General features: G+C 50.8%; 1 protein-coding gene across 2 annotated transcripts; it reads right to left on the bottom strand.

Annotated features, from left to right (window-relative positions):
• Positions 1 to 1,054: 1,054 nt before the first annotated feature.
• On the bottom strand, positions 1,055 to 16,965 carry Ethe1 (ETHE1 persulfide dioxygenase). Of its 2 annotated transcripts, XM_036176976.1 has the most exons (7): positions 16,772 to 16,965; positions 16,214 to 16,358; positions 15,732 to 15,880; positions 3,984 to 4,113; positions 2,367 to 2,456; positions 1,849 to 1,965; positions 1,055 to 1,246 (listed from the first exon to the last, which is right to left on the bottom strand). In XM_036176976.1, the coding sequence occupies exons 1-7, from the start codon at positions 16,850 to 16,852 to the stop codon at positions 1,194 to 1,196; spliced, it is 765 nt and encodes a 254-aa protein (XP_036032869.1). In that variant the 5' UTR covers positions 16,853 to 16,965; the 3' UTR covers positions 1,055 to 1,193. The 2 variants fall into 2 exon arrangements, with proteins under 2 accessions (XP_036032869.1, XP_036032870.1); XM_036176977.1 differs by lacking the exon at positions 16,772 to 16,965 and having other exon boundaries at positions 15,758 to 15,880; positions 16,214 to 16,280.
• Between the last annotated feature and the right edge of the window lie 629 nt (positions 16,966 to 17,594).

Genomic DNA, 17,594 nt, shown 5'->3' with positions numbered 1-17,594 from the left:
GGCCAAAGGATAACACCGGGAAGCTGTTTCCTTCCAACCATGGGATTTGGGCATGGGACTCAAGTCATCAGGTTTGAAAGAGCCCCCACACTGGATGGCCCACTCTCAAAATCTGGGTTCATCACTGTTAGGAACTGTCACTCCATGCTAGCACCTAAGAGATCATTCCAGATGATGGGGACAATCAATAACAGTGACAGGGGTGGGAGAGTTGGTCACGTAGGCAGAGCGCCAGGCATCAGACACCTGGGTTCATCAGTTCACTGAAACATCCTGTTGTTATTATTTCCATTTTACAGACCAGGAAGCCGAGGGTGGAGAGGGCCTTACTCTGGTCTGGGACTCCCAGGAGGAGAGGCTCACACAGAATTATGTGCTGTGATGCAAGGTCATGAGAATACCTCCCCCACCTCAGTGTGTGTACCTCTCTCTGATCTTCCAGGGCTCCCTAAACCTCCATCCCCATCGCCCTGACTGCTACTGTTGCTACTGTCTCCTCCTCTTCCATTTTTTTTTCTTTGTGTGTGTGTGTGTGTGCGCGCGCGCGCACCACCAGCATGTCTGGTGCCCACAGAGGCCAGATCCCCGGAGCTGGAGCTACAGATGATTGTGAGCTGCCATGTGTGTGCTGGATGGATCCCAGGTCCTCTGAAGAGCAGCCAGTGCTCTTAACCACTGAGCCATCTCTCCAGACCCCCCCCCTTCTTGCTTTCTTTCTTTTTTCTTTTCTTTTCTTTTCTTTCTTTCTTTTTTTTAACGTTAGGGTCTTTCATAGCCAAGCCTGGTCTCCAACTCACTGTATGACTGAGAATAACCTTGAACTTCTGACCATCCTGCCTCTGGCTCCCAAGTGAAGAGATGACAGGTCTGCCCCTGTAATGCCTGGTTAATGCGGTACTGGGGGTGGAACACAGGACTTCATACACGCTAGGCTAGCGTTCTAACAACGGTGCCACATCCCAGCCTACCCTTGGCTTTTGGAGGGACCAGAACTGAGTCTTGGCATTCATCTGGAAATGTAGTTCCTTCCCCAAGACAACAAGCAGAACTCAGATTCGTGGTTAAAAACAAAGTAAAGTTTATTTCAGAAGCTGAAGTGGCTGGAGAGTGGGAGGGAGGAAAGAGGCTCCAGGGTGACGACCCTCCCCTCACCCCACCTAGTGCAGCAGATGTGAGCAGCTGGCTGGCACAAGTCAGGAAGGCGGGGTCTGGACCCCACAGCGCATGTTTGCCGGAACAGCCAAGTCTGAAAAGAAACCTCAAATGATTCTGAGGACTCGGGAATGACTCATGTCTCACAGGGGCCAGAAATGCTCAGGGCTCTTTGGGGGACTAGGGATCTAGTCCTGAATCCTCCTCCCTCAGACCCAGGGATCCAGGCCCAGCCCTCCTCCCTCAGACCCAGGGATCCAGGCCCAGCCCTCCTCCCTCAGACCCAGGGGTCCAGGTCCAGCCCTCCTCCCTCAGACCCAGGGATCCAGGCCCAGCCCTCCTCCCTCAGACCCAGGGTCCAGCCCAGCCCTCCTCCCTCAGACCCAGAGTCCAGGCCCAGCCCTCCTCCCTCAGACCCAGGGTCCAGGCCCAGCCCTCCTCCCTCAGACTCAGGGATCCAGACCCAGCCTCCTCCCTCAGACCCAGGGGTCCAGGCCCAGCCCTCCTCCCTCAGACCCAGGGGTCCAGGCCCAGCCCTCCTCCCTCAGACCCAGGAGTCCAGGCCCCAGCCCTCCTCCCTCAGACCCAGGGTTCAGGCCCCAGCTCTCCTCTAAGATCAAGGAGTTCTGGACCCTTCTCCCTCAGATCCACATCTTCACACCCCAGCCACTCTTTCCTCAGACCCTGGGTGCTCACCTATCTGCTGAGGCTTGGGCAAGTTCAGGTTGTCCATAACCTTGATAAACTCCTCACAGCTAAGGGTGAGCCGTGGGTTCAGAGTCCTTTCCTCCTCCACAGTAGAAACCGTGAGCCCTATCGGCAAAGGGGAGGGAAGAAAAGTAACCAGGGGACCAGTGCCTTGGGCCGCTCAGAACTACATTTCCCAGGAGGCCTTGGGGTTGCCTCCCTAGCCTGGGACCCAACTGGCTCTTCCCTGAATGGTCCTGAGACGCTGTCCCGCCTCTCCTTGGGCACTATGGGAAATGTAGTTCCCACAGTTCCCTGCGCTCTAGGAGGACGTACCAGGAAAACCTATGCCCTGCAGATGTATCTTACTGTTTCTACATCCACACAGCACGCCCAAGCACATAATCTTTTCAGCCACAGGAATGTCTGGGTTCTGTAACCTCCGTGCCTCGTGAGGACAGCAAGCAGAGGGTATTCCCTGGGCGTTAAGTGACAGCAGCCTGTCATGGCCTCTGGCAAGCGCTCACCGTGGTAATCGTGAGCCGGGTAGATTAGACAGTTGCCTGGAAGTGTGAAGATCTTTTCGTGCACAGAGTGGTACAGAGTCCTAGCGCAGCCTGAGGAAAGAAAACTGAGAGTCAGAGAGGCAAGGGAGCCCCTGATCCCCATCTTCCAGAGAAGGACGGGAAGATGGAGGCCCTGCAGTTAAACCCCATCCCACATCTCCTGCCAAGAATGCCCAGGTTCTGGAGACTCAGAGAAGGAAGGGCATATTAGGGGTTGGAGCAGCATAAATGGAGAACCGAGGAACAGTGAGAAATCCACCGGGATAATGTGTGATTCGGTTAGGTCGGGCTGAGGGCCACCCGGAGTTGTGACATCCTCCCTGGGGAGGTGAAGGAAGGGCTCTGGGCCAGGAAGGTGGCCTAACGGTAAGACTTGAGACACGGGGACAAGGGAAGAGAGACTCTGGGATTTAGATAAGGAGTTCTGAGTCCTGGAGCTGGAGAGATGGGGGGGGGGGGTGCTAGCTCTGCAAACATAGGGACTGAGTTCAATCCCCAAAGCAGGGTGCGGCCTATGCTTCCATACCCCAGCACTGTAGGCAGCAGAGGCAGGAGACTACTGAGGGAGGCTTCCTGGCTGCCAGCCAGGTCCTCAAGGAGACAAGGTGAGGCGTCTGTCTAGAGTAGGGCACCTGACATCCTCCCAGCCACACACATGTGCACATACACCTCACACAGATACACAAAGAATCCCTGAGTCCTCTCTTCGGGTGAATAGATAAAAGGGAGATTAGGAGTCACCCGTCAATCTAACTGCTCCCTCAAGCTAGACTCCAAAAGTTACACTGCCCCCTAACGATTAAACAAAGTACAGTAACAAGCTTGGTGTGTGTTTGGGTGTGTGTGTGTGTGTGTGTGTGTGTGCATGTTCTGTGTTACCACGATGACCCTACACTCTTTTTTTTCTTTTAATTTTGTGTGCATTAGTATTTTGTCGTGGGTGTCAGGTCGCCCTGGAACTGGAATTCCAGACAGCTGTGAGTTACCATGTAAATGCTGGGAATTGAACCCAGCTCCTCTGGAAGAGCAGTCAGTGCTCTTAAACATGGAGCCCTCTCTCAAGCCCTGTCTTACACTCTTGATCCTCCTGCCTCCACCTCCTGACTGCTGGGATTAGAAGTATGGTTCAGCTATTCCCAGTTGATGAAGTATGAGTGTTGAAGCCTGGGCTTCATGTGTCTACCCACTGAGCTGCACTGCCCCAGCTACACATTCATTCATTCATTCATTCATTCATTCATTCATTCTTGTAGCTGCTTTTTTTTCCCCCCTGAGACACAGTTTCTCTGTGTATCTTTGCACCTTTCCTGGATCTCGCTCTGTAGACCAGGCTGGCCTCGAACTCACAGAGATCCTCCTGCCTCTGCCTCCCGGAGTGCTGGGATTAAAGGCGTGCGCCTCCACCGCCCGGCCACTTTTTTTTTTTTTTTTCTCGAGACAGGGTTTCTCTACAGAGCCCTGGCTGTCCTGGAACTCGGCACATACACTAGCAGGCCTTAACACACCAAGGTCCTATTCTTACAATTTTCACATACACCATCCCACTGAGATCTTGGGCTGGAGAAAAGAGCGGGTCACCTTGTTGGAAGTCTGTCCGTCCACACCCGCGGATCAGCAGGGCGTCTCCAGTGAAGGCCATGCTCTGGTCATTCAGGACAAAGGTGACACAGCCTGGGGTGTGGCCAGGGCTGGCCCGAGTCTCCAAGGCCTGGCAGGGATGCAGTGCACAGAGACAGTCAGCAGCAAGAGCCACAGGTCCCCCAAAGCCCTATCCACCCGAGGGAAACAACTGGACGAAGGAATAGAACAACCGTTTGCTTAAAAGTTCATCTGAAGGCTGGGCATGGTGTAAATACATCAAACAGAGGCACTCGGGAGGCGGGGGCAGGAGGAGCTGAAGTTCAAAGCCAGCCTGAACCATGACAAGCCCCTGTCTTGGGAGAGGGGTCAATTTGAATCCTCCCTCCCTCCCTCCTTCCCTCCTTTCTCTTTCTTTGACAGAATCTCCCGCATCCAGAGTGGACTCAAGCTTGCTACGAAATCAATGATGACCTTGAACTTCCCATCTTCCTGCCTCCGCCTCCAAGCTCTGGGGTTGTGCGCTTGCTCCAACAGGCTTGGTTTATACAGTGCTAGGAATGGAATCCAGGGCTTTGTGCGTACTTGCCAAATGTTTTGGCAGCTAACCCAGCCACATCCCCAGCCCAGACTGAAGTTCTGAAGAGCAAAAATACCACAGATGGGTTCCCAAGATAGCCAGATAGCCGGAGACATGTACTTGTAACAGACTTATACCAGAGAGGTCATGCAAAGAAAGTTTGTATCTCAATAACAGAAGAGTAAGCACCAGGCTGGGGGTATAGCTCAGCAGGCTGTGCACACACAGAAAACAAAACAAAGACTAAATTAGCATTGAGAGTTATACTGTTGGGCTGTCTGGAAGGCTCTGCGGGTAAAGGTGCTTGCTGCCAAGCCTGAGGACCTGAGTTCTAACCCCAGAACCACATGATTGTAGGAGAGAACTGACTCCCTCAAATTATTCTCTGACATCTATAAGTATGCCACAGTATATGCACACATAGGCAAATAAATAGAATAAAAAATTAAGTGCTGTTGTTGGAAACAAACTTAATGGTATTTCAAAAATGCTTAATGATACAAAAGAGTTTAATATCCATGCAAAAGACGGGCTAGAAAGCAACTTCTACAGTGAGAACCTTGCCCTGGGCTCAGTAGCACATGCCTGTAACCCACGTACTAGGGAAGCTGAGGCAGAAGGATCTGGAGCTTGAAACTAGGCTAAGCTGCAAAGCTCCAGGCTCCCTGAGCTCAGAAGGAGACCCTGCCTCAAAGAAAAAAGTGGTGCACATGGTAAGATAAAAAGTTACTAACTGGGTTGGGGATTTAGCTCAGTGGTAGAGTGCTTGCTAAGCAAGCACAAGGCCCTGGGTTCAATCCTCAGCTAAAAAAAAAAAAGTTACTAACTAAACGTATACTTTATTCTTTTTTGGTTTTATTGGTGTTTTGAGACGAGATCTTCCTAGGTAGCCCAGGCTGGCCTTGAACTCATGGATCTTCCTGCCTCAGCCTCCCAAGTGTTGGAATTTCAGTCACGTGCCACCCTCTTCTCTGTAGTGGGAAGAGACACTTCTTTGGCTAATGGTTCCCAAGGGTCTCAGCCCGTCACAGAGGCAAAAGCCGGTAGAGTCGTAGCAGCCGGAGCATGCAGCAGAGACTCCCAGTACCAGGATGGACCACTAGGCCCTGACTCTTTCTCTTCCTGGCTGTCCAGTGCAGACTCCCTATCATGATGCCCTGCCCCAGCTTCACATTCGTAGATTGGAATTTGGAAACACTGAACCAGAACAAAACTTTCTTCTTTTTAAAAACATTTAAAATTGCATTTTATTTTATGTGTGTGTATGTGTGTGTGTGTGTGTGTGTGTGTGTGTGTGTGTACATGTGTGCCACGGCTTGTGACTGTTGGACAGATGACAACCCACTGGAGCTGGTTCTCTGTCTCCACCATGTGGGTCCCAGGCTGAGCAGCAAATACCTCGTACCCGCTGAGCCACCGACCCAGCCCACCTCTATTCTTTGTTCATGGCGGAGCCGGAAAAACAGATCAACAGATAAAAGCACACACCACTCTTGCACGGGACTGGAGTTCTATTCCGAGCACCCGGGTCAAGCACCTGTAACATCGTGTTACAGCCACTTATAACTCCATCTAACATCCTCTTCTGGCTTCTATGGGTACCTGACTCACATACATGCTAACATACACACGTACACACACACACACACACACACACACACACACACACACACTCACAATTAAAAATGAATCTTTTTTTAAGATGATATTTATCATAAGCATTTATTTTGTCACAGTGACAGAAAACTAACAGTCAAACAAATCAACATGGAAGCACACTGTACTAAAACTTGGGAAAACAAGCCCACCTTGGTGGCACAGGCCTACAAACCCAGCACTGAGGAGGAGCAGGCGTTCAAGATCACATCTACTACTGTGGGATGTTCTGTACGCTATGAATACGTGTTGCTCTGATTGGTTGGTAAATAAAATGCTGATTGGCCAGTAGCCAGGCAGGAAGTATAGGTGGGATAAGCAGACAAGGAGAATTCTGGGAAGAGGAAGGCTGAGTCAGGAGACGCCAGCCCGCCGTCTGGGGAGCAGCACGTGATGGCACCCAGGTAAAGGCACGGAACACGTGGCGACATATAGACTAACAGAAATGGGCTGCGTTTAAATGTACGAGCTAGTCAGTGGTAGGCCTGAGCTAATGGCAGAGCAGTTTTAATTAATATTAGCCTCTGTGTGCTTATTTGGGTCTGAGCAGCTACAGGACTGGCGGGTGAGAGATTTGTCCTGACTGCAAGCAGGGCAGAACTGCAGAAACTTCCAGCTACAGTCTACTGTACGGTGGATTTGGAGCCAGCCTGGGCTATATGAGCTTTGTCTCAAAATAAAACAAGATAAAATAACTTCTGAAAATTAAAAAAAAAAAAAGTCTACAAATGAGGGCCAGCAAGATGGCTCAGAGGGTCAAAGGTCAGGCCGCTATGCCTGACGACCTCAATGTGACCCTTGGGACCCACGAGGAGGAAGGAGAACTACCCTACAAGTTGTCCCCTGACCTCCACACAGGAACTACAGCATGTGCATGCCCCACCCACCCTTCTAGAAACCAGGTGGGCTGCAGGGCCGCTGGCGTCCAGTTAATGATACCCACGTGAGCTGTTGTGGCAGAATTACGCTAGCCTCATAAAAGGCATTTGGAGGTTGGTCCTTCTTTCTCCAGGCACTGAAACGCTTTGAATAGTTCTAGCATGATTCTTTCCAGTAAGCACGCACTGACTCTCTCATGTGACTTGTGAGGGTTAGTTTCTATTCATCCATTTTTTCACAACTATTTATGTTCAGGGAGATGGGTGCTGAGAATTGAATGCAGAGCCTTGAGTGTACTAGGCAGGGGCTCTACCACTGAGCCACACCCCCAACCCCTCACTGGGGGATTCTAGGCAGATGCTCTACCACTGAGCCACACCCCAGCCCCTCACTGGGGGATTCTAGGCAGGGGCTCTACCACTGAGCCACACCCCAGCCCCTCACTGGGGGGTTCTAGGCAGGGGCTCCACCACTGAGCCACACCCCAGCCCCTCACTGGGGGATTCTAGGCAGGGGCTCTACCACTGAGCCACACCCCAGCCCCTCACTGGGGGATTCTAGGCAGGGGCTCTACCACTGACCACACCCCAGCCCCTCACTGGGGGATTCTAGGCAGGGGCTCTACCACTGACCACACCCCAGCCCCTCACTGGGGGGTTCTAGGCAGGGGCTCTACCACTGAGCCACACCCCAGCCCCTCACTGGGGGGTTCTAGGCAGGGGCTCCACCACTGAGCCACACCCCAGCCCCTCACTGGGGGATTCTAGGCAGGGGCTCTACCACTGAGCTATATAATCAGCCCTTTTTTATACATGTAAAGATTTATTTATTATATATACAGTGTTCTGACTGTGTGTATACCTGCAGGCCAAAAGAGGACACCAGATCTCATTACAGATGGTTGTGAGGCACCATGTGGTTGCTGGGAATTGAACTCAGGACCTCTGGAAGAGCAGTCAGTGCTCTTAACCTCTGAGCCATCTCTCCATCCCACTCAGCCCTCTTTTTTAGCTTATTTGTTTAGTTTTCTTTTTATAGGATCTCATGCAGCCAAGTAGCCTCAAAATTATTCAGTAGCCCAGGCAGGCCCTCAGTGTGCAATCTTCTGCCTCAGTACGCAGAACAGCTGGGAATACAGGCCTCTCACATCTAAGATGCTCCCACAGCCATGACAAACATTTCCATCACTTCCCAAGGTTTCTTTGTACCCTTCAAATACACCTTTTCTCCACCCTGTCCCCAGCTGAGCACTGGCCTGCTTCCTGTTACCATAGATGACTTTGTCACTCATCTGTTCTAGAATTCCATGTAAATAGATCAAAATAATTATAAACAAAACAAAATTTTTGGAAGCAGATAGCCTAGCTCTTAATCTCAAATCTACCAGCTTTTGAGGCCTATCTTCTTATTTGCAAAATATAGATGTTGTCCCCAGCCCCTTGGGATGCTATAAACATTAAACTGCTTCATGTATATAAAGTACTTATAAAAATCCTCAGTACACAATTGGAGCCTTACAGTAAAAACAAGAATGAGGGGCTGGAGAGATGGCTCAGCAGTTATAAAAGCACTGGCTGTTCTTGCAGAGGACCTGGGTGGGTTTGGTTCCCAGCACCCCCATAGTGGCTGACAGCCATCTGTTAACTCCAGGCATACATACACACTCATACATAATTTTTGTTTTGTTTTGTTTTGTTTTGCTTTTTGAGACAGGGATTCTCTGTGTAGCCCTGGCTGTCCTGGAACTCACTGTAGACCAGGCTGTCCTCGAACTCACAGAGATCCACCTGACTCTGCCTCCAGAGTGCTGGGATTAAAAGTGTGAGCCACCAATATAAATATATTTTTTAAATTTTAATGGTTTAATAAATATATCTGCCCAGCAAAATAAATGTATATATTTTTTTATTTTTAAAATAATAATAATAAGACACTGGGCATAGTGGTGTGATGCTGTCATCTCAGAACTCCAAAGCAGGAGGGTTACAAACTCAAGGCTTCCATGGACTGCTGAGTGAGTTCGAGGCCAGCCTGAGCAACTCAATGAGATTCTGTCTCAAAATAAAAAGCAGGGGATGGAGACAGCTCAGTGGTTAAGAACACTGGATGCTCTTGCAGAGGACCCAGGTTCGATTTCCAGAACTCACATGGCGCCTTTCAATCACACATCGATAATTCCAGTTTCAGGGAAACTGGCCCCTTCGAACACTAGGCACTCATGTGGAGCTCACATACACGTGGAAGCAAAACACTCATACACATTTAAAAAAGAAACGAACAAACCAACAAAAACAAAACAAACGAACAAATGCTCCATGGTAGAGCATTTGTCTAACTTGACAGAGACCCTAGTTCAATCCCCATTACTGGAAAAAAAGTTGTAGGCGGGGTTAGCCTACAGAAGACGGCCTCCACTGTTTGCTGACTGATGAATCCCCTCAGCGGCAGGATATTCCGGAGTCCTGCCGGCCTAGCAACAGCTGGCCAGGGGCCGTCCAGACCCATCCATCCATCAACAACGCCTCTTCTTTCCAGGATCCATAAAACACAGGATGTTATCTCCATCCATGGCCTCTCCCTGGCTCTCGGGCGGCCTGGCGGGTCAGGCACCCTGCACTGCCCCCTGGCGGTCAGCAAGCTGCAGGCACCAGAGTCTCCGGCTCCTTCCGCCTTCTCAAGTCCTAAGTGGTGTTGGCGCCCTCTGCTGTTCGTACGCCCTCAACACTCATTTTTCCACTGCTGACAGACGGCTCTCCAGCGTCTCCACCAGCTACAACCTTTCCTTTATTTTGTGAAAGAAAAGGTGTTTAAAGAGATGGCTCAGGGGCTGGAGAGATGGCTCAGAGGTTAAGAGTACCGACTGCTCTTCCAGAGATCCCGAGTTCAATTCCCAGCACCTACATGGTGGCTCACAACCATCTGTAATGAGATCTGGCCCCCTCTTCTGTGTACATAATAAATAAATAAATCTTAAAAAAAAAAAAGATGGCTCAGTGGTTAAGAGCTCTTGCATAGGACTAAGTTCGGTTCCCAGCACCCACATGAAGGCTTACACCTGTCCTTAACTTCAGTTCTAGAGGATCCCATGTCTTCTTCTGGCCTCCGCAGGCACCAGGCATGCACACCATGTACTTACATACAGGCAGGCAAAACATGCAGAAACATAAAATAAAAATAATAAGTCTTTAAATAAAAAAAGAGGAGGCTGGCAAGATGGCTCAGCAGGAGAAGGTACTTGCTGCACCTCAACACTTACAACCTGAGTTCAATCCCTACTATCTACACTGTGAAAGAAAAAAAACTGAGAACCAAAAGTTGTCTGTCCTCTGACATGAACTCTGCACATACACACAATAAATCATGTCATTTTTAATTTAAAAGGGTTAATGATAACAACAAAAAGAGGACTAAGGATGTATACAATGCTTGCCTAGGGGCTGGGGGAGGGGCTCAGTGGTAGAGCCCCTGCCTAGAATCCCCCAGTGAGGGGCTGGGGTGTGGCTCAGTGGTAGAGCCCCTGCCTAGAATCCCCCAGTGAGGGGCTGGGGTGTGGCTCAGTGGTAGAGCCCCTGCCTAGAATCCTCCAGTGAGGGGCTGGGGGTGTGGCTCAGTGGTAGAGCCCCTGCCTAGAATCCCCCAGTGAGGGGCTGGGGTGTGGCTCAGTGGTAGAGCCCCTGCCCAGAATCCCCCAGTGAGGGACTGGGGTGTGGCTCAGTGGTAGGGAGTGTGCCTAGCATGTTCATGGTCCTGGGTTTCATCCCCAGCACCATAAGAGAAAATGGCATCCGGCAATTTCACTAAGGTTAAAGGTATGTTCTCTCTGTGACTCAGCAAGGCAATTCCTTGGAACTGAGGGCAATTTCTGCCAAGGGACTTGTATAAACAGGAACATCACCACCACCACCCACTACAGTAGTGAAAACCAAGGATAACCATGCAGGGAGCATGAATAAGCAAACTGTGGGATGCACATCAGGGGTTGGCAAACGGGGGGGGGGGGGGGGGACCAAATTTGACCTCCCCCCCCCCCCTTTAAGCCCTGTCAACTGAGAGTACTTGGCTGGAACAGAGCAAGCGCGTGCACGCATGGGATCCCAGCAAGGCGGAGGTGAAGGCAGGAAGATTACATCAGGAGTTCAAGGTCCACCTCAGCAATATAACAAGTCCAAAGCCAGCCTACACTTCATGAGACCCTGTTAGGGGAAGTGGGGGAGGGTGGATTTTAGCCAGCAAAGGCCTAGGAGGCCTCGATAAGAAGATCTCTGTGAGTTCCAAGACCACTAGAGTCACAACAGAGGCAGGGCATTCTAAAACTCAAATTTTAGGAGCCGTAACTGAAGCTCTTGAGCTATACTTCTACTCTGTGCCAAACATGGCTTTCACACGCCACCAGAGGAGAGCCAAGTCACGGGAACACATTCCCTGTGGCCTGTGAAGATTCGATATACTATCTAATCATTCATAGGAAAAGTTGACCAGCCCTGACTATAGAACCATGAGAAATAAAGAATTCAAACTCAGAAGGCAGAGGCAGGGGACTCTCTGTGAGTCTCAGGCTAGCCTAGACTAAATGATGAGTTCCAGGTTGACCAGGGCTACATAGTGAGACCCTGTCTCAAACCATCAACCAAAAGGACCATTGCGGATATCAAGTGGAAAGAACGGAGACCACAGCTCACACACTCTGTGTACTTCTTATCTTTCTTTTGTTTGGAGAAAGGGATTCGCTCTCTAGCCCTGGCTGGCCTAGTACTTGCTAGGAGCCCAGGCTGGTCACAAGATTAAGACCTTCCTGCATCTCCTGAGCTAGAATTAGAGCATTGCATCACCCGGCCTATAAATCTCCCAAAGTTGAATGCCAAGTGAAACTATCTGTGATTGTGTAAGTCAGGATGGTCCCTGGGCAGACATATGGGCAGGAAGAGCAGAGAGGCCTGTGGGGTGATGAAGATGTTCTGTGTAGGAATACGGGAGGAAGGGACCTAAGAGTAAACATGTAAAAACACAAGCGATTTATACAAGTAGAGTGTGTGCACGCTTTACCTCCTTTTATGTATGACACAAATTTTTGTTTTGTTTTAGAGTTTGCAACAAAGTCTCATGTCTTACTTTTAATGTTTTGGTTTTTTTGGTTGGTTTTTTTTTGTTTTGGTTTTGGTTTTGGTTTTGGTTTTTGGTTTTTCAAGACAGAGTTTCTCTGTGTAGCTTTGTGCCTGTCCTGGATCTCGCTCTGTAGAGATCCATCATACACTAGACTGTTGTTCAAAAATAAAGAGAAATGAAGTACCGATGGGGGCCTGAACTCACAGAGATCCCCCTGCCTCTGTCTCCCGGAGTGCTGGTATTACAGGCATGCACCACCACTGCCCGGCTACTTTTAATGTTTTTAATACATTTTATTTATTATTATTGTGAAGGGGTGTGAACACATGGCTCAGCTGTGGAGGTGGAAGGGCAGTTTGTGAGTGTGGAGCTCCACGTTGGCCCTGAGCTCATTATATAGCCAAGGATGACCCAGAAATCCTGATCATCCTGCCTCTGCCTCCCAAGTGCTGGGACCACAGGTTTGTGCCATTACCCCCAACAATAATTCAACTTTTAAAGGGGACAGAAAATATAAGAGTCCGGAAAAACAGACCCATGTAAGATTTGGAAAGAATTTACACAACGTGAGACCCACACTAACTAACACAGACAATAACAGGTGTTGACACAGCTGTGGAGTACCCAGAACCTTCACACCATGCTAACAGGACCGCAACCGTCTCCTACAAAAACGAGTACAAGAACATTCACAGTGTCACTACCCACAATGGTCCCAAAGAGGAATGCCCATCGCCTAATGAATGAGTAAGTAAAATATGGCAGGTCCATCATACACCAGACTGTTGTTCAAAAATAAAGAGAAATGAAGTGCCAACGGGCACCCGAACATGGATGAAGCCTGGTGACACACTGAAAAAAGAAGCCAGCCTGAAAGACCACAGTTGTGTGCTCCTGTCTCCATGCAATGTGCAGACAGGAAAATCCGGACAGACAGAAAACCCGGACAGACAGAAAGGACAGTAAAAGAGAATAAAAGCAGCTTAACAGCCAAACCTAATGGCATATACGCCTGCAGTCACAGCTACTCGAGAGGCTGGGGCTGGAGGGTCAGAAGTTCAAGGCCAACTTGGGAAAGTTACTAAGACCTTATCTCAAAATAAAAAAAAGCAGCCAGGCGGTGGTAGCACGTGCCTTTACTCCCAGCACTTGGGAGGCAGAAGCAGGTGGATCTCTGTGAGTTCGAGGCCAGCCTGGTCTACAAAGCGAGTTCCAGGAAAGGCACCAAAACTACACAGAGAAACCCTGTCTCGAAAAACCAAATAAATAAATAAATAAAAATAAAATAAAAAGGGGCTGGGGTGTGGCTCAGTGGTAGCGCCCCTGCCTAAAATCCTCTCCATGAGGGCCTGCGGTGCAGGATGAATCAGACCCTGGGTTTTATTCCTAGAATCTGGGAGGAAATGCTGCCTAAAGGCTGGGTGTTGTGGTACAGGCAACCCTAACAATTGAAGGGTTGAGGCAGAGAATTATGAGTCCAAGGCTAGCCTGGGCTACATAGCACTATGTAAAAAGAAGGAAAGAAAAAGAAAGAGATTTCTCCAAGGTTGGGAGGGAGAAGAGGGAGGTTTCAGATGACACCTCGTCAGGAGTAATGAAAACATCTGAAATGATGTGCAGGGATGAACACAGCATTTTATGAATGCACTACCAGTCACTGACTCACAGCCTACCAGTGACTGAATCATATGGTATTCGGATTATATCAATAAAATGCAGTAAAGAAAAGACAAACAGACACAGCTAAGCCCTTCTGTACTCGATCACTGAAGGTATCAATCATTCTATATTGAGAAAGGCTTCTCTCTTCATTCACCATTTTCTTTTGTTTCGAGAGAGAGTTTCCCATAGACCAGGCTGGCTGGGAATCCTCCTGTCTCTGAAAATTGGGATTAAAAGTGTGTTCACCCATGCCAGCTTTTTTTTGGGGGGGGGGGGGCGTGCAGGGTCACACGTAGCCCTGATTGGCCTCAAACAATGTGTAGCTGAGGGTGACCTTGAACTCCTAATTTTCCTCTCTCCACCTCCCAATCACTAGGATTACAGGTGTGTGCTCATCACACCCATTTCAAAGCTCCTCATTGTCATTTTTAAGATTTTATTTTATTCTCATTGTGTGACCCTGGCTGTCCTGGAACTCTCTAAGTAGATTAGGCTAGTCTCGAACTCACAGAGACCCAGCCTCTCAGCCTCTGCCTCCCAAGTGTTGGGGTTAAAGGCATGTGCCACTAAGACTGGCTTGCTTTTAAGATTTTAAGCAGTCATTTTATTTATGTGTATGTCTGTGTATCTATAAAAGTGAATGTGTGTGCCAACAGATGCCAGACAAGGGTGCCGGGTCCTCCTGGATTGACAGCAGAGTCAACTGTGACCAGTCTGATGTGGGAGCTGGGAACCCAGTTTGGGTCCTCTGGGAGAGCAACAGTGCTCTTAACCACGAAGCCATCTATCTAGCCCCTAAGGGCTCCTGTTGACACAGCCCTGGTCCTTCTAACCTTCCACACTCCTCTCCAACCCAGAAACACTTGTTACTCTCTCACTAGTAGGGCTGACACAAATGAACCATGCATCTTTCCAAATACAGGGGTGAAGTCAAAGTCTCTCACGGCTGCTACACCCTCTCCACACAACACACGGCCCTCACGTCCGCTAACCGCCTCCAAATAAACTGTACCCATTCCACAAGACCATCAACCCAGAGGCCGGGACCTCACACTCTCACCAGACACGCTGTCCCCTACGTCAGCCAAACTACATCTTTGGCAATTCTAACCACCTGTTTCCTCCCTCTGGGTACAACCCCCCAGCCAGTCCACTGTGCCCTGGGTTGCAAAGCTGGCTGGAAACCTGCTGATTAAGCTTGTAGCAGAGAGAGAGAGAGAGAGAGAGAGAGAGAGAGAGAGAGAGAGAGAGAGAGAAGAGAAGGGGAGGGAAGGGGAGGGGAGGGGAGGGAGGGGAGGAAACAGACACAGAGACAGAGACACAGAGATAGAGACAAAGAGACAGAGACACAGAGAGACAGAGAGAGAGGAAGAACTGCCAGCCCTCTTCTGGGTGAGGCAATAGGGTTGTGGTTAGAGTGAGCTTCAAGGCCAACATTTAAGGAAGAACCCACTAATACGTGGTTGACCCCAAATTCATACCACCAGGCCAGTAAGTGCCACCTTAAGTGGTAGCCCGGGATACCTCACTAGACCCACCCCAGAACTATTGCTGGACAACGTGATGCTCCTTCTTCAATGCCAAACCCCAATCAGCTTTTATGGAAATGGCCAGGCCAAAAAACCTGCCCCCAAGGCCGCAGGAAACTTCCGTCGGTGTTGACTTAGGAGGATTGGCAGAGGCACGCCTGCCTACAGCCTCCTGCCGCGTTGCCCCACCTGGCTTTATGGTCCTTTCCACAGAGAACAGAGCCAGGGAGTCGGAGCCTACATCCACTGACCCTTCTTCCCGCCCCACCCCCACCCAGCAGCTCTTCCCCCACCCCTCCCACGTGCCCCCTCTTCTCTAAGACCCAACATCCAACTCACAAAGCGACCGAAGCGGATGGAATCACCTTCGTCGATGTGCAAATCAGCCTGGGCTCCGCTGAGGCGGGAGATGACAGATTGGCAGCCGGGGAGTAGGGACCTGAGAACCCCTGAGCCGGTGATGTGGTCAGCATGGCAGTGGGTATTCACTAGGAGAGAAGAAGGCAGAGCAAACCCTCAGACCCAAGGAATCAGACCCTACTCAGCCTCCCACAGACCCAGAATCCAGGCCCCAGTCTCCTTCAATCAGATACTGTGGTCCAGACCTCAATCCTCCTCCCTCGGACCAAGGGGTCCAGGCCCCAGCCTCCTCCTTCAGATCCTGGGGTCTAGCCCCCAGCACTCCTCCCTCATCCAGGGAGACTCAGGGGTCCGGGCCTCGCCATCCTCCTCTAGACTAGGGGCCCGGGTCCCTATTTCCCTAGGCGCACTTTCTCTGTGGCCCCGCCTCTCTCACGCCCAAGTTTGGTCCGCAGACTAACCGGCGTAGAGCAGCTTCAGCCCCAACTCCTTCACCAGTTGAGCATCCCGCTGCGCCGTCTCCAGAACAGGGTCGATCAGAAGGGCCTCTCGAGACTCCGGGTCACCCAACAGGTAGGTGTAGGTACAGCTCTTGGGCTCAAACATCTGGGAGGGGTGGGGCACCGGACAGAGTTCCCGGACCTGACTCCCATGCCTGGGGACCCCAGCATCCAGGGCTCCCCTCCACCATCTTCTAGAATGAGCAACCCCACCCCTCTTGGCCCAGGGCTCAGGAGTCAGGGGGTCTCCACCGGAACCAAGGAATTCCATCTTCCAACAGGGTCCCTAATCAAAGACCCCCGCCCTCCTCGGGCAATGGGCCCAGACGCTCGGCCCCCAAGCCCGGGGTCTCCCTGACCACCTCCTTGAAGGGCTCGGGAGCCCTTTTATTTGCAACAGCCGGGGGTGAAGGACCCCCCGCCCCAACCTCTCCATCTCCTTTCAAGGGCAGAGGGGTCCCACCCCGCCCGCCCGCCGCCCCGGACGCGGGGTCCGCTCGGCCATCCGCCTCGCCGCACCTGCCGCAGGAGGACCGGAGCCCTGGGTGAGCTTTGCTGGCTCAGCCGTCGCACGGCGACCCCGAGGGCCGTGCTCGCCATCGCGCCGGGCCCGCTCCGCACTGAGCGCGGCGGCCACCGGCCTGAGCCCTACGCACCCGGGCTGACCCGGGAGGGCGGGGCGGGGCGGGGCGGGGCGGGGCCTGTCTTAAAGGAGCCGCAGATGCCCCGACCCAGGAAGACCGCAGGCTGGCAAGGGCTGCCGGGAGAGCCTGAAGCCCGCAGAAAAGAGGCCATCGCTGGGGCATTCGGAGATACTGCTGTAGAAACAGGGAGGGGAGTAGAGAGCTCCCAGACACTTAGAGACACGGGACGTTTTCCAGGAAAACACGTGGTGCGCTAGTCATCCTGCGAAAGAAAAAAAAAAAAGGACGTAATTCAGTATCACCAGTGTTTTGAGGAACTGTTGGTTAAGTGTCTGATTACAACTCTTTTTTGTTTGATTGTTTGGTTTGGTTTTTTGAGACAGGTTCTCATCACATAGCCCTGGCTGGCTGGCCAGAGGCATGGCAATCCTGCCTAAACCTCCCAGGAACAAAAACAAAAAAGAAATAAGATTTTTTTTTTTTTAATTTGGAGGTTTTTTTTGTTTTGTTTTGTTTTGTTTTTGAGACAGGGTTTCTCTGTGTAGCTTTGCTCCTGTCCTGGATCTGGTTCTGTAGACCAGGCTGGCCTCGAACTCACAGAGATCTGCCTAGCTCTGCCTCCCAAGAGCTGGGATTAAAGGCGTGCACCACCACCGCCTGGCCAAGATTTTTTTGTGTATTATTTTTAATTATGTGTA

This window comes from Onychomys torridus, chromosome 1 (assembly GCF_903995425.1).
Source record: "Onychomys torridus chromosome 1, mOncTor1.1, whole genome shotgun sequence".
Classification (NCBI taxonomy): Eukaryota; Metazoa; Chordata; class Mammalia; order Rodentia; family Cricetidae; genus Onychomys; species Onychomys torridus.
Note: the sequence above shows the minus strand (reverse complement) of the source record. Positions and strands in the feature narration are given on the sequence as shown.